The sequence below is a fragment of the Aedes aegypti genome, chromosome 2 (assembly GCF_002204515.2).
Source record: "Aedes aegypti strain LVP_AGWG chromosome 2, AaegL5.0 Primary Assembly, whole genome shotgun sequence".
Taxonomy (NCBI): Eukaryota; Metazoa; Arthropoda; class Insecta; order Diptera; family Culicidae; genus Aedes; species Aedes aegypti.
The window spans coordinates 210,177,882-210,199,855 of record NC_035108.1 but is presented as its reverse complement, the minus strand read 5'-3'; the positions used below and the strand labels follow the sequence as shown (position 1 = coordinate 210,199,855).

Sequence of the window (21,974 nt, the reverse complement as noted above, 5' to 3'; positions counted from 1 at the left end):
GCCTAACCTAAAAAGGAACTTAAGTTCTTTCAACCGTCAGTTGCGTGATTTCTTCGAAGGCGTTGAAAGTGTCGGAGATGTTCCAGTTGTATACTGCGTCGATGTTGAGGGACTGATCAGAAAAATTCAAGAGGCCCGCAAAATCAACGGTGAAGATGTTTTAATAAAGTTTGGCATTGATGGAGGCGATGGTTTTTTTTTTTAAATAACTTTATCGGTTCTTGCAGCGGGACATCAGTTTAAATCCGAACGCTTCAAAGATGGAGGAGTTCGCCGATCAGTAGTTGATTGTTTATTCTGAACCCAATATTTTAAACATGTTTATTTTACTTTAGGCTGTTGATTCTTGCCCTTGTCCCTGGTTTGGCAGAGAAATATGAAAATGTTGCTCCAATTTGGAAAATTTTAAGGCTGCAAGAAATTGATGGAGTTATTGCAGTTGTTGCAATCATCAATATTATTACTGGTATAATGGCCCACTCATTGTCACATCCATGCCTATATTGCGAGTGGGGCAGCAGGGACGACAGTCCAGGGGCTTAACGGACCCTCCCCCCCAGGACCTCTGCGAGTTGGGGAGTTGCCCAGGATGTGGTGAAGTTCGCAGTGGGCTCTGATGAACCTTCATAAAAACCACAAAAATCCGAATGCAACTCTGTCACAGCGACCGGTGCCGCTTAAAGTACCCTAGCCCAAACTAACAGGAGTGCCAACCGGCACATCAGGATTGATACCAGTGAGATCCTGATTATGGCATACTGGTCGCGATACAAACGGACAAGGCATGGAATTACGAGTAGGAGTGCTTCGAGCACATTGGGACCAACGCCAGTACGGCCCCAATTATGTATACTGGCAGCGCACGACAAAGGACAAGTAACGGTATATGTACTGGATAATATGCTTTGAGGCTGACAGCGGCGACATTCTACTCCCTTAGTAGGGTCGGGTGACACTGGCCCGAAACGGCGAGTGGGTTAATGGCGCAGGCTGCCCCCGTCCCGTAAAACCGTGGCAGGCCTTAGAGTACGTTCCAAATCCGTCGCCTGGTTGTTCCAACTGGGCGGGAGTAGGCTCAGATGCCATTACCTGACCTGCGCCGATCCGGCTCTGAACATAGTACCCCATAAAGGACTATGTCAACCCTAGCATGGCCTCCCTGCTTGCATAGATAACCATGGGATTATGAAGGCGACTATTCCAGCGGAGATGGATAGCGGCTCTTAGGGGGACCCATAAGAGATGATCAACCAAAACAAACAACTAGCGGAATGTGAAGGAGAGGCTTCTGGACCTATCAGTAACCGGCTAAGGTTCCCGCCAAGGAAGGAGGCGACCAACTTTATTGAAAACAGTGTGGGCAAAAGCCTAGATGCTGTGACGACGGCAGGCACTGGCCGCTCCAGTGCAACATGTGTGGTGACCGATGGCCCGGGACTAATCGAGGGCATGGATCGCAATAGGGAGTACCTCCCAAAAATGCAGGTAGCTGCTGAGCAACTTGATGTCATCATCGAATATGTTAAAAGCAAAACAAATATCAGCAAAGACTTGAAAACAAGTCTACTGAAATTGCGACAATCAGTCCTAGCTGCAAAGCAGGACTACGAGAAAGCCAAGGAACAACTGGGCAAGGTAGAAGGCCAAAAAGACACTAGGTCGTGTCAGACCGAAGTGTTTTCCTTCACAGGCAACGCGAATATATCTGATGATATTATTCGATACGCGATGCGGAAGAGGGAAGCTTCCGGGGATGAATACGTGGCGAAAAGACGTATGGTTGCTAAGGGAAAAGTAACCTACGCGGCCGTCCTCCAAAGCGGAAAAGCTGGCACGAGCCAAGCCCCGCGATCAAGAGGACATGGCAACAAAGGAGAGGCCAACACCAATCCTAAGGCCAAGAAAGCCAAGAAAAAGGAGCCACGGGTTAACCGGAACCAGGCAGTGCATCCACAGGAACCACGGGCGCAAGGCAACAGCAACCCGTGGATACGAGTTGGAAATAAGAAAAAACAGAGGAAACCGAAAACGGAGCCCAAGGAGAGCGCTAAACCGAAAACAGCGAAACGTAGGAATTTAGGCGAAGCCCTCGTTATCAAAACGGAGGAAGCAAAATACGCCGAGGTTCTGAAGGCGATGCGAAGCACAGAGAAGCTATCGCCATTGGGCGCAGACGTGCGAAGCATAAGGCGAACTAGGATTGGTGAAATGATCCTAGTCTTAAAGAAGGACGCCAAGGAAAAGGGTGCAGTCTATAAGCAACTGGCACAAGAAGTACTTGGTGACGAGGTTGATGTAAGATCCCTTACTGCTGAAGCGACTCTCCAGTGTAAAAATCTGGATGAGGTCACCGATGCAGCGGAGGTCTCGGCTGCCCTCAAAGAGCAGTGTGACATCGACGTAGCCAGTAAAGCCATCCACCTTAGAAAGGGCCCGCAGGGCACCCAGGTGGCGGCGATCAGGCTGCCGGTCGCAGAGGCCAACAAAGCGAAGAACTTGGGCATACTCAAGGTAGGCTGGTCGGTTTTCCGGCTGAGCATACAACAGCCTCCTGAAGTTTGCTTCAAGTGTTTCGGGAAGGGCCATAAGTCGTGGAATTGCAATGGTCCCGACAGAAGTAAGATGTGCAGAAAATGCGGCGCTGAAGGCCATAGGGCAAGCGATTGTAAGCAAACCGCTAAGTGCCTAATATGTGTCGACAGAGCAGACAACGGACACTTAACGGGCGGACCCAAATGTCCGGGCACAAGCGGAGTATCAAAGCAGCCAAAACGGAAGTAACACAGTTAAATTTAAACCACTGTGATGCAGCCCAGCAGCTGCTTTGGCAGTCAGTCTCAGAAACCAAGACTGACGTGGTGTTATTATCGGACCCATACCGCATACCAGCCAACAACGGGAACTGGGTGGCGGATAGGTCTCAACAGCTAGCAGCTATAGGGACGACAGGACGATACCCAATCCAAGAAGTAGTCTCTAGCTCAAATGACGGTTTTGCGATAGCAAAAATCAACGGCGTGTTCTATTGCAGTTGTTACGCGCCCCCAAGGTGGTCGATTGAGGAATTTTCCCACATGGTTGACAGGATGATGGCCGAACTAGCTAATCGGCAGCCAGTAGTGATAGCTGGCGACTTTAATGCATGGGCAGTGGAGTGGAGTAGCCGCTGCACCAATCAAAGAGGCCAGCTATTGTTGGAATCCCTGGCCGCATTAAATGTAGAGTTGGCAAATGTGGGTACAGTGAGTACCTTCCGCAGAAATGGTGCAGAATCGATCATCGACGTGACGTTTTGTAGTCCTAACCTTTTAGGTACCATGAACTGGCGCGTTGATGACGGTTATACTCATAGCGATCATCAATCGATTCGCTATAGTATAATACCAGGCGGGCAGAAGGCAGCGCGATGTAACTCGACCCAAGCCCGAGGATGGAAAACAGCGCGCTTCGACGTCGAAGTATTCACTGAAGCCCTGAGGCGCGAACGAAACACTCTGGACCTAAACGGTGAAGAGCTAGTTGCTATGATATCACGAGCGTGTGATGCTTCCATGCCGAGAAAAGCCCCTCCTAGAGAGAACAGGCCGCCAGTGTATTAGTGGTGCGAATCAATTGCAAATCTTCGAGCAATCTGCCTTCGGGCTAGACGAAGAATGCAACGCGCACGCACAGAAGCACAAAGAGAGGAACGCGGTGCAGCATTCAGAGAGGCAAAGTTGGCTCTCAAAAAGGAAATCAAGAGTCGAAAACGGGCATGTTTTGAAAGTCTATGCGAGAGTGCCAATTCTAGTCCATGGGGTGACGCCTACAGAGTGGTAATGGCTAAGACCAAAGGAGCCATAGCGCCCCAAGAGAAATCGCCCGAGTTGCTGCGATCGATAATCGATGTACTCTTCCCGCACCATCCCATAAGCCCATGGCCCCCAGCGCCGTATGCGGCAGATGAAGGAGAAGAAGTGGCGAGAGTGACGAACGAAGAGCTGGCAGAAGTCGTGAAATCATTCGCGTCAAACAAGGCACCGGGACCCGATGGTATCCCGAATGTTGCCTTAAAAGCGGCAGTGAACACGGATCCGGACATGTTCAGAACCACGATGCAACGCTGCATTGATCAAGGAATCTTCCCGGATGTATGGAAGCGACAGAAATTGGTGCTACTACCAAAGGCGGGGAAACCACCAGGTGACCCGTCGGCGTATAGACCTATCTGTCTACTAGATACGACGGGCAAGTTATTGGAGAGGTTGATTCTCAACAGACTAGTACCGTATACGGAGAGTGCGGACGGCCTGTCCAACAACCAGTTTGGATTCAGAAAAGGTAAATCTACTCTGGACGCCATCCAGTCGGTCGTTCAAACAGCTGAGGTGGCAATCGAGCATAAAAGGAGCGGCATCCGTTACTGCACGGTTGTCACTCTGGATGTGAAGAATGCGTTCAACAGCGCAAGCTGGGAAGCAATAGCACACGCGCTTCACCGCCTCAAGGTACCGGTGCAGTTGTGTAAGCTTCTAGAAAGCTATTCTGATGGTAGGATTCTACTGTATGACACAGAGGAGGGGCAGAAAAGCGTTCGAATTACCGCGGGAGTACCTCAAGGTTCAATCCTGGGCCCGCTGTTATGGAATGCGATGTACGATGACGTACTGAGGCTGCCCCTTCCGACGGGTGTTAAGATTGTTGGCTTCGCCGACGATATCACCCTAGTGGTCTATGGTGAATCGATGGAGGAAGTAGAGTTGACAGCAGCGCACTCTATTTCCCTGGTTGAGGAATGGATGAAGTCTAGGAAACTAGGACTGGCCCGTCACAAGACTGAGGTGGTGGTGGTCAACAACCGCAAGTCCGAGCAACAGGCGCTTATCTCGGTAGGGGATTGCACCATAGAGTCCAAGCGATCCCTTAGGCATCTTGGGGTAATGATCGATGACAAGCTGAGCTTCGCTAGCCACGTTGAATATGCCTGTAAAAGGGCATCTACGGCTATAGCGGCGCTTTCGAGGATGATGTCTAACAGCTCTGCTGTAATTGCCAGCAAACGCAAGCTGCTGGCAAGCGTGGCGCTATCCATACTAAGGTATGGAGGACCAATCTGGTCAAAAGCGCTTAGAACGAACAGAAACCTAAAGCGGTTGGAAAGCACGTACAGGATAATGTGCTTAAGAGTAGCAAGTGCATACCGGACGGTATCTAAAGAGGCCGTGTGCATCATAGCCGGGATGACGCCCATCGGGCTCATCATCAAGGAAGATGTTCAATGCTTCAACCAGAGGAGTCCGCGACACGTGTAAAGAGGAAACGCTCAGAAGCTGGCAGCAGGAATGGGATAACTCCACTAAGGGTAGATGGACCCATCGACTAATACCAAATGTGTCAGATTGGTATGGTAGAAGCCATGGGGAAGTGAACTTCCACCTGACGCAGTTTCTGTCAGGACATGGTTGCTATAGACAGTACCTGCATAGGTTCGGGCACTCAGAATCTCCTGCGTGCCCCAATTGTGCTGGTGTAGAGGAAACAGCGGAGCATGTCGTGTTCGATTGCCCCCGTTTCATTGTTGTGAGAGGTCCCTTGTAACATTGTTTAAGTCGGCTAGGAGAAGCAGTTTGCCTAGGCTACTTCTGCTACACGTGTTGTGCTATATGCACTGGTCCCTTCCCGAAGAAATACCGTAAGGTGGTTCCGGGGAGATGAGGGTCTGAGTCCAAGGGTCATGTCGATGCACTGTTCACCACTTGAGCAATTCTAAATGAATTGCTCATGCACAGTGCATAGGCTGGTTTTAGCGGGTCGTCGTTGGTGCGTCATCCCCGCATTCCCTGAGTTATCTTCTCAGGGGATCTGTTTGCAGATTTCCCCCTTGTAAAAAACAAAAAAACAAAAAAAAAATGCCTATATTGCGATGCTGATAAACAGCATCCAACAACATTCAGCGGAAACTTAAGGACTATCGGCAATATAATGGAATACGTCAAGGGGTGGATCACTTGTTTGATGCACATCAAATGTGCATTGAATAGCATTAAATGCATTTTTTCGTGATTCACATCAACTTAGCCCTGAGGTTGAAAACTTCATTTTGTTATTATAGTAACGCGTCGTTGTTTGTTATGAAAGTATATCAGTACGAAAAGCTGGCAGCCTGACAAAAAAAGATGTTGGTGATGTCTTGGTGATCTGCAAAGCAGTTAGGAACGGGAAAATCGGTATTTCCTTCCCTGAAAGCATCTAAGCTGTCAAGTGACTCGCTGGTAGTTGACTGGGGCAGCGTCGTTCCGCTGACAAGTTGATAGATTGAGTTGATAGATCTTTGCCTTTCAAATTTGTAGTGAATTGTCTTTTCCTCGAGTCCATTCTTCACTTAATTTCGATAATAATGGTTATTTCAAAAACATTAATTTTCACTTGTTTTACAGAAACACGTTTATTTCCTCCAAAACACACCAACAAACTGACTTCTGCTTTTCTTACTCAGTAACGACTGCCTACTACGATCTGGATTAGTATCATTCCTTCAACATCGAGAAAATCGTCATTAAATTTGAATTATATCTTCCTTGCCTTTCACTATCCCTACAAAATTGATCTGAGTTTTACGGTTCAATTTCAGAATAAGTGTAGACAAATTATATTTTCAGTCTGGGATGACTTATATATTATGTGAAGAAGATTGTGAAACTACAACATGGCGATGAATGTACACTTCAGCGGCATATGGAGGGCATATTACGATCAAGCTTCTATGAAACCTTCCGCGGAGAGATTCTCCACTGCTCCAATGTGGACCAAATTTATTTTAAGACTTCATTTGTAATATAAATCGATTGTTTAATAAAGTATAAATCGTCTAGAAAAGCTGGAAATAAATCAACCTCCTCCCTCTCCAATAAGCTTTACTTCATAAATACAAGATTGGCAATCAAAATAAAGATTATAAATTAAGTTTTTTCCTTATCCACGGAAAGAATTCCCCAACAGTCTCCTAAAGCATTTTTCATAACAATTTTCATCTATAACAGCACCCTTCGCCAATGATGATGCCGATGAACTCGTTCTGGTTCACAATTTGCAATCTTGTCATATCCTCATAACTTTGAACATCTTCCTTACTGAGTCCGCCAATCATATCCTCTATTTCCAGCTTTGGTTAAGTGAAACAGATTTAACATCTCTGCATTTCAAAAGAGAACAATTTAGCCATTCCGAGACAAGGCAGTTTTGGTCGATGGAACATCCTGTAACAAATAAATCAATAAATACTCAAATCAACACGCAATATTTTTTTTCTGATATGCCTTCAGTCTGAAAAGATAAATTTAGATTGAGAACTCTGGATGACCAATGCTTTCGATGATTCATATAGAAGGTAGCTGCCACGATAGTAAATTAAGTATGGACGAATTTGACACTTACTCAACAACAATCAAACCCAGAGTAAAAAATCACAGCATACCATGAGTTAAAAATTTTTCAAAGAGAACGATTGCATTGAAATGCATTTAAATTTTCTCGATACATCAGGAGTGATCCACCCCTTGGAATACGTACAGTTATGGAGAAAATCATATTCAAAGTCAGCTAAGCAATTTGCTTGTTGTGTTAATGAACCTTTGTTCAAAGGTTCAGAACACCAATTAATTTTGACAGTCTGTCCTCCACCATCATTGCATATTACATTAGGTATTGTGAATGCATTATACAAAGCTGTCTAGAAAGCAAATTCTCAATTTGCCGAATTGTGGGCTACGAAAGCCTATGTGAGGCACCAGCAGCGTAATTACGGCTTCAATGGAAAAGCTTGCCATGAATTACCTAATGGAGAACTCTGATGTGCTCAAAGGATGTGTGGAGCTAAAAGACTTTCTAAAAGTGAGTGAAATGGTTAGAAATTGTTTGAATAAGTAATATAAATTTCACTATGCTTATATTTTCAGGCAGTGGAACTCTTTAGGAATATATACCAGGCGTGTTTCAAAGATGATCTAAAACCGGAGTATTCATCGTTGATTGACAAGTCTGCCACGTTGTGGGAATCGTTAAAGCTGCCAAACTCCTCAACGTTCTACGGTTTCATGTGAGACAATTTTGCGAGGATACTGGTAGATCTTTGGGAGTGTATGGTGAACAAGCATCAGAAAGCGTTCATAGTGATTTTGCGGAAACTTGGGCGAGGTATCAATTACCAAAAACGTCGAAATCATATTTTGAACATCTATTACGCTCCGTCGTAGACTACAACAGCGGTCATGTAATTTCCCATGCATCAAGATAGGCCAAGAAATTACTTGTCAGCAGCGAATCAGGCTTTAGTCTCAATAGTCTCTATGATGAAAATAAGGCCATTTTTCAAAATTCGATATCTCGTTTACATTTTGATGGAATATTATTTGCACAAATATTGCTTTAAAATTAAAATTCTTGCAAGCTGCAAACAAAGGTGAAATTGTTCTTTAATTGAACTAACGTTCGAACAAAAACTAAATGTGTTAATCGAACACACTGAGCTGATTGGAAATCTATCAAATATAGTGTAAAATTTCAAATCACTGTAACTTTCGATTCCCTTGTTCAAATATTTTCATTTTCACAGAGAAGATGCTTGAATATCATATATTTCAGGTGGTGGGTGCCGATTTGATGGACATTTTTTTTATTAATAACGGTTCGGGCTCACCGTGCCATCATTTATCGTGATAATCTTTGTCGAACTTTTTCTATGGGTTCACTATTGATTATTTTCTTATGATGTTACGTTTCGTTTAACCCATCTAAAAGCAACTTAATTTTTTTACCACAAGAAATATTCAAATCGTAATGACTTTTTTGTTTCTCGATATTTTAGAACCATTTTTTTCACAAGTTCTCAAAACCTCTTTGGAACACTATATCGATACTGATCATAGGTCATCTGGTTTTGAAGATATTCTTTTGTTCTTTGGGGGACCGACATTCCCATTTAAAATTTCTTCAACCGCCATTTTGTTTTAAGTAAATTTTATAAAAAAAGTTTGCTATACAGTGTCAGATTATAAGAAGCTTTTCTGAAAATATCATACGAATCGCCTGAGTTGTGTCCAAAATATCTTAACATTACAATATGTTTGAAATTTTTAAGATCTTAATAGGGCCGGAGTGGTACCAGAAACACAAATGTTCATTTCTTAAACATGATTCTATCAAACTTCTTTACTACAGAATCTCATCAAAGTATTGTTTCAAAAAGCGTGCAACCGATCATGAGAAAAAAAATCTGTTGCCAAAGATATTTACGTGGGTTATGACTACTTGTTGGTCCTCCAATTAATTTCGGAATATCTCTGGATCAAGGTGACCAAATATTAAAATTGACACATATTTAAAAGTAGAAGAGTTTTTTTTAATCTTCTATCTTCTTCTTCTATATAAATAAAAATGGAATGGTGTTTGTATGTCACGAAATGGATTGAGAACGAGCTGTCGGATATTGAAATTCTTCCATAGTTACGTTCCTTAAGTGTTCCGACGTGTTTGTGTACATAAAAAGCTAAGGATATTGAACGGAAAAGTCAGAAAAACGGGAGTGAAAAAAACAGTCATTTTGTACGGAACGGTTCATGACGTTTTACAACAGCCTACTTGATGGCAAGACTAAGTTTGCCGGGACCACTAGTTTATGATAAAATTGTGCAAAAATATAAAAAACAAAAACTTTTCGCGATTTAAATAATTTATTGTTGTAACAAATATGCTTATTTTAGCGGGGTTAATAAAAATTTATTTCAAGGTGTCAAAGAAAGTTCTCAGTTAATAACTGAAGAAGTGCTTATAATAATGCTTATGAGTTAGCAGGCTCTGTGCCACCGGTTGGAACGTTATGCCAGAAACAAGAAGAATGAGTTTATGTTTGGTTTTCGGCATGGTGTCTATTTAGATCTGGACGAAGAATCTTGACTTTTATATAAACTGTCGTATGATGGAACTAAAGTAAAACTTCCATGATTCGATGTTCTTTTAGGGGAAGACGGGGTAAGAGTGCCCACCGCACAGTGATTCCTCTTCATACAAAAGATGGAAAAAAGTCTTGAAATGGATTTCTCATATTCTTGTCAAATTTCTTTACTCTGATTGACTAGATTGTTCATGTTTTGGAACTATTTATCATCATTTTATGGTGATTTCTTAATTTATCAGAATGTTATCAACATGTGATTTGACTTCGTCAAGCAGTACGGCACTTGAGCCCAGCTAGTGAATGGTTTAAAAATGGAATCCTTCAGTATCGTCATATAAGTATCTTATGAAATGATGTTTAAACAAATATGCTTTTTTTAACACCCAAACAGAAGTATGCATTACACTCACTAATATATTATCGTACTCAGTACAGTCACATACTATCCGGTTAGTCAAACGACATAAAACCTATGTTGTGCAAGTTTGCGCAAGATGAGTCTATGATTTACCGAAACTTGATTAAAAAGTCTTCAATTTAAGACTAGCGTCATATGTGTGCGAGTGTGTGCTCATATTTGAAAACCAAATTGAATTTTATTTGGTTTTCTCCATATATTTTACAAAGGAGCAAAAATTACGATTACGTTGGTCATGTTCTTCAAAATGCTCTCAAAAAATCCTTTTTCACTTAATCTTTATGAAACTTTGCAAAAAGACTATTCAATTATCGTATAAAATTACAAAAATATTTTGGGAAATAACACTATTAATTTATTTGTTTTTCGACTATTTTCCGCTCTTGCATCACTGTGCGCCGGGGTAAGACGGATCACCATCAGATTGGCATGAAAATGGCAGTTTTCCTAAAAGTTCACCAAGCAGTTTCAATCAACGCAAGATTTTTGATATTCTGAAGCATTTAACCCTACAGAGTAGTGTTAGATCCGCTGAATCTGTTGCATGCTCCTTGTGAGCGAGCTACGGAATCCGGATCCATTGTGTCCGGTTTGCGTTGCGCAGGAGAAAAAACGAAATGCGCCGGTGAAAAACAAAAAAAAAAACGCGTCAGTAGAGTTTGATACGTTGAACCTGTTGTATGCTCCTGTCGAGCGAGCAACGAAATCAGTATCGTGTCTGGTTTGGATAGTGCGGTCATTCGTGTATATGCTCACGTATTCATTTCGAATTATATATTTATCGTTTACCAAAACGAATCCTTTCCCATACCCAAACTCCCAGTGTTTTCTTGTGGAAGTGCAGAGGACTCCTCGGCTTCTGTAAAGCAAGTAACACGTCAACATTTCCCTCCCATTCCCAAATTGACCTGCATTCGGACGCAGCCGGCGCCGGTATTGTTTATTATAATAATAAGAGCACCAGTATTTACACATTGAGGATAATACTGATCCCGAGTAGCGTCTGTTGGTTCTCTGTGTAAGTACAGCTGTTCTTGCAATAACGGAGTAGCAACTGCGGGTGGTCAATCATGCTTACGCTCATGCTCATGCTCTGAAGCATTTAACCCTACATTTACATTAAATTTTTCATAACAAATATCAAAAACCAAGTTTCTGCTTGTCGATACCAAATTTGATCTAAATTTAACAGATGCGCACAATTGTCATCTCATTCGACTCGTCTCACCTCACACGCCGCGCAGAATAGGCACGAAAAAACAAATTTTTGATGAATACTAGATTGAAAAACATTCCGTTGCCAAGAAAGTAATACACAAACAGACGTCATTTTGCACTCCTAATTTGTTTTGAATTCCAAAACTTTGGTCTATTACCCTTTGATACTGGTCATATCGACATACGGAGAGAAAATTGAAAACGAAAAATCAACAGAAACACATCAAGATATGGAGATATCGAGATATGGAGAGTGAAAATGTATGCAGACTGAAGGGACTTATGGAATCATCGACATAGGGAGAGATATCGAGATGTAGAACATCGAGATGTGGAGAGTCGACTGTAGTTGGAAAAATTGCGTAAGCGGGGTAAAACCGACCACTGTTGATGGGGTAAGACCGCCACCCCTAATTTATATCAAATAAAATGTCTAAACCACTTGAAAGTTGTAACTACGTTGTACATTACTATTTAAGTAAAATTAAATCAATTTCGTTAAAAATACAAGCTAAATACGCATATTTTCTCAAAATATGGGCGTCTCAAGGTCTCAAGGCATATATCATTTTTGATTTAATTAACCCTAAAAATGATTCAATATCCTCGCTAATCAGTGTAGAATTCATAAAACAGTATGCTTTTTAGAATAACAGGGAACTGATATATTTTTTTTTCGCAAAATTGTGTACAAAAATCGTGGTGGTCACCCTTACACCGTGGGTGGGCGGTTTTACCCCGCCGCTAAAAATATTCGTGATAAGACATCACTTTTTCAATCATCAAATTAGTTTTTACAAATACAACACCTGTGATATTTTTTGATCATGCCAAAGGCTTCAAAAAATGACATGCTGCGTCGAAAAAGAATTTATTGATTCATGATTTTGACATATGAATTAAATTGCTTAGGCGGTCTTACCCCGTCTTCCCCTACTCGATATCGACTCATAGAACTATAGGGCCCTGCACTGTTTTGATTTTGTATGATATTTTGAGGTTTACTGGCCTTGTTTACCAATTTTTATGTAAGAGTAAAAGAGAGAGGAAGATTTTTGCGCAGTGACCCATACCAAAAACTAAAAATAATGGTTGCTATGATGGTCCCTTCAAACAAGTTTCCAATAATATCTGTTCCATGGTCCCTTCAATATGGACTCGACTAATGGATGTTTGACTGTATATGATGGTCTGAAACTGTCCACATCAAATCCGGAACCGGTCAGTTTCACATTTCCGTCAAAATTGAGTTGAGTTCACTTTCCAATAAACTTTCCACTGAGGAGCAGGGTTGGGAAAAAATCTGAAATTCATTCTACAGTAGCCAAACAAAGCCAATCGCAGTCAGCGAAGCCAGTGAAACTCACGCCTATCGCTGCTGTAGGCAAAGAGCCTTGAAAATTACAAAACACCCGTTGCTAAGAGCAACCCAAAATTACTGTAGAAAAATGTTCTATTTCCCGCATTTAGAGCCTTCAATGACACTAACGATTTAAAAAATTCATGCACCCAACATAGGCTACTTGATGAGATTCACGTTTTTGAACTACTGTACTGGGAAAGCCACGTGATTTTCGCGAAATTCATTACCATTCCCAGCACTGATGAGGAGCCTTAATTGATGCATCCAGCTGCATTCAATGCATTAATTAATGATCAACATGATTTGTTCAAGAAAAATGAACAAACGCCGAGTCGAATTGTCCCATAATGAAAAAGTAATCCACGTTATTTTAATCATCTTTATATTTTTAACAGAAAGATATCAGAGTGAAAAGCAATTGGTGAATATTTTTATCGAAATTTCAACTTTTTGAGTAAGGTAGATGTACCAATAGTGGAGGTACTAAGCACGATTGAACTTCATTTAATCGCCTAAATTCAAAAAGCGCTATTAAATTACATGTTAATGTTGTAACGGGAAGTAACGACCATTGGCTCAATGAGAAAGATAATTTCATCGCAGTAATCCACGGCATGTCAGTGAAAAATAATACCTCCACTATTGGTACACTGTTCCTTTAGTTGCGGTTTGGCTTACCAGATGAAAATTTTGAAAAGGAGGACATTTCGTGTGACTGGCTTTGAAAAAGGAGGACATTTTTTTTTAAAAGCACGTTTCAATTTGGAACTTCGGTTAGTAAACTATTTTGAGTGTAATATTTACATAGGATTGCATGAAAATTTAAAATTGTATTGTTTTCTACAAACCATATTATGGATCAATGTTCATATTATGGATGAAATTGTGACATATTACGGATCAGTGCACAAAATCAAGAGATTTTCAACTCAATGCATCTGTATTGCATGATTTGGTGAAAGTTAACAATGCGTCACATATTACTGCAGAGCTGGAAACAAGGGTAAAATGCCCTTTTTTTGTGATACTGCATTGTAGTAACTGAGACATGCACTGTTTTCGCTCCACAACAAGTTTTCTAACCATTTTTGTCTGCTAAAAAATGAAATTTACTAACCTTGATGTTTTATGAGTTTTATCCTTAGTGCTATTGTCTAAAAATGTCGAATCCAAAGCATAAAATAACAGAAATCTGTATTCTTTGGAAGTAATCCATAACCCATATTATGGATCACTAGTTAGAACTGTAATTATTCAGTACATATCTAGAATCAAGAATCAAGCAAAATGTTTTCCAAGGATGAATTCATATTGAATTGAAGCGAACGAGCATGTTTTATGCTATAACATTTGAATTTTGCCACCTGTGGGAGCTTATGAATTCTGACGGCACTTCTTACAGAAAACGATCATAGTGATAGCTATGTGGTACCAATCAAACATTTGTCAAAAACACCGTTATTTAGCGTTTGAATGTGGTGCTTAGCATTACAAATGGTTAAAGACAAATACATAGTATGACATGGGAAAAATATGTTTTACGTTAACATTTATGTTTTGAGCGAGTTATCCGATGTTGAACGCCAAAGTGATCCGTAACTGTGGGTAATCCGTAACTGTGTGGGCATGGTAATTATAGTTCCGTTCTCTCTTTTTTGGGACTTTCCTGGTGAGTATCCTCAGCTTATTGTACACACAAACATGTCGGATTTCTTGATAAACAAAACGTAGAAAGAATCATTCAAATCCATTGACCTGTTTTCAAGCCAACTCGAGACATACAAACACTTCTTCTTCTTCTTGGCATTAACGTCCTTACTGGGACAGAGCCTGCTTCTCAGCTTAGTGTTCTTGTGAGCACTTCCACAGTTATTAACAGAGAGCTTTCTTTGCCAAATTTGCCATTTTCGCATTCGTATATCGCGTGGCAGGTACGATTATACTCTATGCCCAGGGAAGTCAAGGAAATTTCCAATACGAAAAGATCCTGGACCGACCGGGAATTGAACCCAGACACCTCCAGCATGGACTTGCTTAGTAGCCGCGGACGCTAACCACTCGGCTAAGGAAGGCCCATACAAACACTCCATTTTTTATATAGATAGATTGTTGACAACACAAGTGTTCAAAAAACCTGAACTTTCGTTTCACCTTAATTCTAACAGCTTGACTCTTCAACAGAGTTTACTCAGACAGAACTAGAAAAAGAAATTACCTATATGAATGGATTTCAAATGTAATATTTGCTCACTTTGAAAAAGGAAGACATTTTAACTACAAGGGAGGACGGGAGGACATGTGATCAAAAAGGAGGACCATCTGGTAAGCCTAGTTGCGGTATATGGTTAATTTGTGTCCCTATAGTTGCGGTATCCGTTGTTTTCTTATGGGATCCTCCACTATAGGAACACTTCACCGCAACTATTGGTACAAGTAAGGAAAGTTTAGCAATTTTAGTGATATTTCATCAGTTTCAAGGCAAGAGCGTTCAAGCTTTTTTCAACTATTTCGTGTATCAACAAGCCTATGGACTAATTTACAATGACATCACGCTGCTTCTTCCATCGGGAAGAAAACCTTTTACTGCGGGCCGTGTTTACAAAAAATGAGAGATTTCGTTGTGCATTCATCCACTTTGTGTTCATCCGGTGAACATTCGTTGTCCGGATGTTGGTCCGGATGTCAACTGATGTAAATATTGCCCGCATTTAGAGCAGAAAAGAAAAATAAAGTCGAGGATAAAAGAAGACCGTGGATAAGTCCATACGTCGATTGGCAGTGTCGGTTCTGTTGTTAATGTTATAAATCAGTGAAACAATACCACAACTATTGGAACACTTACCCTACATGTATGGGAAACGAGTTTGGAAGCTTATCACAGCCCATTTTCGCAATGCCTACTTTTTACAGATGGGACCACGGCAGCCACAAAACAAGGCTGTCTCTTTATTTGTGTAAACATCAAATTTGGATGTATGCATGTGACTAGATTATTTTTTCAACAAATTTGTTGGAGGTTGATAGATGGATGGATAAATCTTCGCCTAACTAGCAGGACAAATCTATCTTTGACACCGCATTTCTTATGGAAAATCTCACCGCGATTGGTGTTCCCGCATTTGATATTTGCGTTTCAAACGCACACAGCAATACAACTTCTTTGCAGTGCCGATTGGCCAAAAATGATCCTAATGCACAGGGTAGGTTAACAATTCACTTTAAAAACCACCTAAAAATCCATCCCATTTAGGTTTATGTCATTGTTAAATATGTCATAATGCGTTATCGAGTTACCTTCAAAAATGAGGTTTTTCAGTATGTATCGAATCCAAACATTTTTCAATGTTCCATCCCTATTGCTTACCATGATCTGCAATTCCGTCTAGGGTTAATATTTGATAAATGCATACTTTCATTGGGTGTAGCACCGCTATATGTAATTTAGTTTCTGCTTTGGAGGCCCTAGAAAACGATAATATTATACCAAACATTATTACAGTAAATCACCAGAATTTTATTTGCTTTACGTAGTGAATTTTCCACTAGTTATTCCAATAACGGGCAGTGTTAGTTTGGTTTCCAGTATCACATCCGAATGCTGGAAAACATTTTCGAAGTACTGATCCTCCTCCAGGTCTCCATCCGATGCTGCTTTGTTCGATGGCTGGTAAATCGATAGATAGCCCGAATGGGAGCCAACAATAATGCTATCTTTTTCGCCTTCTTCCAAGCAGAGTCGCGTACAGTGTATGGAAAACGAATCATAATTGGGTTCCACGTCTGGACACTGAGTTTTCCACCAATTGCAAATTTTGAAAAGCGACATGATTCAATTATCAATCTAAGTTATTTCGAACAACACAAAATTATAATGAAGAAACTTTACACTTTCCTTGACTACATGTAATGTTTGGGTCCACCATCTTGCCATAGTAACCGATAGATTCCCCTCAAAAGCTACCTTGTGTGTCCAAGCACGTGTCCACCTGTTGAACATTGTTGATGAAACAAACAACAAGTGTTTATTTGGCTATCTAAAATTTGCTCCAAGTCGAGCTGTTTTCTCCCCCCCCCCTTATGTCCTACTTTGCTTTTGCAGACTTCAGAATTTTGTATCGAACCAACGATCCCTAATGATCAATCCTTCATACTTTGTATTAATTACTAACTGAACGTTAATATTTAATGCATATAGGTGTCTGATTCTGATAAACTTTTTTTCGTTTCAAGATTATTATAAAACTAAGAGTCGCCAACATCGCTTGGTAGATGCATTTTACACAGATTTACGATTTAAAAATAATTCGCATAGTTGCACATAGGAATCTATCCGTTAATAAACAGCTCACCCATTTAGCATGTGATATTTAAAGGTGACGGATCTTATGCAGTAAAATTTCACAAAGCCTACGCAGCTGACATGATTTATGTATGACATCAAAGATAGTTCTGTCCGTATAATTTAGTGTTGTTTTACCTAACTGTCCCAGCCAGCAGTGATGCATTTCAACGCGTTTAATTTGCGTTCCAAAAAATGAACTGAACTTGGCGAGCTCTTGAACAGAACGCGCGTCCTGTTCAGAAAATTGAACTTTAAGCAGGCTTTGATTGCTCGTTCGACGAACATAGTTCATTTTCGTGGCGTAATTTGATTGATCGGTTGTAAAGTGAAACTTATTATTCCGGCATTTCGATAAATTTCACACGTTTCTCTATAATGGTATGTATCTTTGTTTTATTGCTCTACAAACTAAATTCATGTTTTAATATTCGAAAACTAAACTATCATCATCAAAACGAACGAAACGGCGAAATGAAGGCTATGCAAAAAACATCTTTTGTCCACGAAAAAAAGTAATTTAAAGCGCCACTTAAAAGATATGCATCCGAGAAGGTTTCTAGAGCTAGGGCTTGATCTTGGCTCGCTGACCCGCCAGCTGTCACTTTTTACCCCCTCTCGGTTTACCACTCCCCGCATCCATTGACTGCTTAGATTGCTGTACCTGTACCTTCAATATACCTTGGTTACATCCGGAGGCTTGCGGTTGTCTATTTTCGAAAAACCTGGTATTTGTGAAATTCTGACAAAAATTCAAGATGCTCTCAAGATAAAACTCAATCGCAACAACATACCGTCTAAGGTTAAGTACACAGCTGACCAATTCAAGAAACGCATAACTGAAGATTTGAAAAACAGATTCGTTTGTTTGATGTTGGACTCAATCTTAAGTTTAGATCACGTTGAAGTGAATCTAAACTTTGAATTGAAGTTGGACTCAATCTTAAGTTAAGATCCACGAATAAACTACAGAGGAAGTGAGCTGATTACCCATGAACAGAGAGTTACAGCAAAGGTAATTAAAAATACAACTAGTTTTAAATTTTTTAACGTATATTCTTATTTTTAAGACACACTTGCTCAACGTATGGGAAAAGATCAAACACCGATTTTCAAATAAGTCAAATGACCAGAGTAGGGAAATTTCGTTCGATAAAACATCGATTTCAAAGATTAAACAAATGCTACGTACGAAGGAATCGGCGGTCGAATTATCCCAAAAAACGTTTGAACAAAAGCTAGAATCGTTTGGGATACAACCTCGAGTTTCTGCTGATACAAATGTACTTTTATATTGGAAAATGGTGAGATCAGCTGAGCCAGAACTATATGAATTATCCCAAATGGTTCTAGCAGCCCCATGTACTCAAGTATCTGTTGAGCGTTCATTCAGTGCCCTGAGCGTGATCCTCACTGATAGAAGATTGCAGCTCTTCGACGAAAATCTGGCGAACATATTGTTTGTGAAGCTAAATGAAGATTTGTTTCATTTCGTTGTTTTAGGTTACGAAGATTTGTAAAAGTAACATTCTGTAACTTGCATATCTCCCAATAACCTTAAATGTTAATATTAGCTCATAAATTAAGAAATCCAAACATACTCCAACAATAAACTTGTTCTCATTATGTTACAATATACAAGATCAGTTGTTTTCTTTGAGGAAGTGTTAAAACACTTCATGTCTTTGTAAAGAAGGAGTGGGAGTAGGGAAACTAAACAGTACATAGAAAAAATAGCTGGGATTCAGAACAAGCTATTCTTAGTTTTGCATAATTTATCCTCATTATTAAAAAACGTGTCTTTTCCCACTACTCTCTCCAGCGTGTCAATATTTGCTGTAAATTCAATGGGTAATGTGTTTGTAAATGTTGAATATATTTTCGAAATTATAATTTTTTCACTGATCATTGAATATATGAAGATTTACCCATTCTCTGTCCATCGAGGGTGTGACATTGGGCAAAAAAAACTGGAAATGGTATTTTTCATAGCATATTTCAGATTATGTTCAAACTCATAATCACCCCCATCGACGGTATCAAGTTTGTTTGATTTTGAACGCGTTCAAATTTTAGAACTGAACAGAGAGTTCAAGAGCATTTGGAGAAAATGAACAATGTTCAATGATTACTGTGATCAAGATCAATTTCGAAGAACAATTGGCTTGCTAATCTGCTCGTGTTCTGTTCAAAATGCAACACTGCCAGCCAGGAAGAATAAATCATATCGGTTCAACTGCATGTCATCGTTGTGCGTCTAGTAGTGCACAGTTTTATGTGTGTATTTCAGACAGGCCTAGGCACGGGACGACTTCTAGCGTAGTCAACATCTCCATGTGTTTACCCATTTTCGGGTAAATTGAATAGAGTGCAATCAGGATGCGAAGTTTTGTTTAATGTTTATGATCCGTAATCGAGCAAGTGTCGCAATAAATTAACTGATTGCTTGCTTGGAGGCTTGCAGGATGCCTTTCAATGTTTACTCTCCTTTCAAAACTATCGAAATGTTGAATGTGCTCCAACTTTTTGGCACATTATTAGCTGATTTAACAATATCAAAAATTGATAATCAAACCATAACAAACAATTAAACAAAACAATGGTCTTTATTTTCACAGTTCTTACAATTAACAGTGGGCGATATTCACTTATCGCCCGGGACATCCTGGCTACGAAGAACACTGTGTATCGATATATGGTTGTCAGGGGCCTGATTTCAGAAGAAAAACAAAACAAATCTCGATTACTTTTTCAAATCGACGTAAGTAACTTCCATACGGTTTTGAGAAAATTAATTCAGAAGAATCGCAACTTGTCTTCTAAAACTATTTTAAAATCACCTTTTTAACATTTTTTAGACGTGTACATTGCTTAAATTTGGCATACAATAAGCTCGCGTTCAAAAACTATCGAGTTCCTATTATTTCATACAAGAATTTTATGACAAAATGATAAGCCGTTTTATTCAGTTACTTGCGACGTTTTTCTACCACTGTAAAATCTACTCAAGTAGTGTTTTGTTTTGATTCGTGGTTAAGTCACTTTGTCTCTCCATACAGCGGGGCGGCGAAAGTAGTGGTTAGGTTGCGAAAGTTGAAAATCTTACTTTCGTCGTTTTGTAAATCCGAAAATTAAACGTTTTAAAAGTGAAAAATCAAGCTGGTTCAGAGCGGAACGTGTAGATTTTCGTCTGCGAAACACGTAGGATCGATAAAGTAAGTTTGTATATTTTTTTGACTTGAGTCTTTATAAATAAGTTTTCGAGAAATGTTGTTACGGAAGGTTCGTATTACGTCCATCGTTTTTTTGGGATTTCTTGACCCCCCCCCCCCTTCTCCCTCTGTCACGCTTTTTCCGATACTTTATACATTCACTGTCACACTTTTGTTGACCCCTCCCTCTCCTAAAAAACGAGGATTGAAATTTCGAGAGTTCGCTAGAAGACCCACCTCACCATGGAAACCTTTGGCGTACACGAATGTCTCAGTATAGGCGATAAAACAAAAATGTTTGTGATTTTGTAGCATATAAATTTTCTGCTTTAAATCGTTATTCATTTTATAATGTTTTGTTTATGTTCTCTTTCTTGTGAAATCCGAGTGTAGTGAAGTAATTGATTAATGATGTTCATTTTAAGGCGAAGTAGGCCGTCATTGGGATTTGTACGTGTCGTTGATGATTGTTGCTAATTCATCTCACGATTTCGAATCAAAGAAAATCAGTTGGTTTTGCACTGACACAGCTGTAAAAGTATCAGCGCACTTTATGCATGTAAGCGCGTACAGTGATACTTTTTCAAGTCAATATAAACTATCAACACTGAGTTTTATCACTTTGAAATGCAAGCTGAAAAGTCATCATTGTTGCCAAAACGAATGACGGGCTACTTAGCCTTAATAGTTGAATCTATAATGAAGTTGACGTACTTGTTTGAAATGTGTTCTGATTAGGGTTTATTCACAAACTTCATAACGCCAAAAATGACCATTTTTGACACCTACCCACCCCTTCGTAACGTATTTTGTATGGACACTCTACAAATTTTGTATGAGCTGTAACATCACGAAGACACCCACCCACCCCCTTCAGCGTTATGAAATTTGTGAATAAGCCCTTATGTGTAATAATATTCAATCCAATAGTTTAAGAACATACAGTCTGTACAGCTTGCTGAAGACGGTGAAACAAATAAATAAATCATGGACGTCAGTTTTTGAATGACCCCTTAGACAAAACTATTAAAATCCCGTGGAACAAGTTGGTAGGGAAAATCGTATAGTCAAGGTTCTCGACAACATAAATACCGTAACTTTGGGAAAAATTGATCATTTTTCACGTTTTTTCTTGTCTATTTTCTATAATGTTGACAATGCCCAACAACTAAATGCTGGAAACAAGAAAGAAGGTGAGCGTCATCGGCACATGCTCCGAAATTTTCTAACAAATGTCTTTTTAGTGGTACCAAATATCTCTAAATTAAAAAATCGAAGGATTTCATTTTGGGTTAAATTGATCACTTGTCAATGCGATTATTGTTATTGTTCCAATACAACTCTGTCGTTGTTTTCAATACAACTCTACGTAATAAATTTGAGCTCCTTGAATTCGAATATGCTTGTTAAGTTCTAAACAATCGACCTAATCCTCAGATCAAACAGAATCTAACATGATTTGTCGGAATCATTTGTAACAGTTTGACCGATCA

At 40.0% G+C, this 21,974-nt stretch overlaps 1 protein-coding gene across 1 annotated transcript in view; it reads right to left on the bottom strand.

Moving 5' to 3' along the window:
* LOC5570720 (protein PTHB1) overlaps positions 1-16,868 on the bottom strand; it is a 38,768-nt gene extending 21,900 nt beyond the window's left edge. The window contains exons 1-2 of the mRNA XM_001659263.2: positions 16,458-16,868; positions 16,295-16,392 (exon numbers count right to left, since the gene is read on the bottom strand). Of these exons, the coding sequence (XP_001659313.2) occupies positions 16,295-16,392; positions 16,458-16,756 (397 nt within the window). The 5' untranslated portion in view covers positions 16,757-16,868. The remainder of the gene's footprint in view (positions 1-16,294; positions 16,393-16,457) is intronic.
* Positions 16,869-21,974: the final 5,106 nt, after the last annotated feature.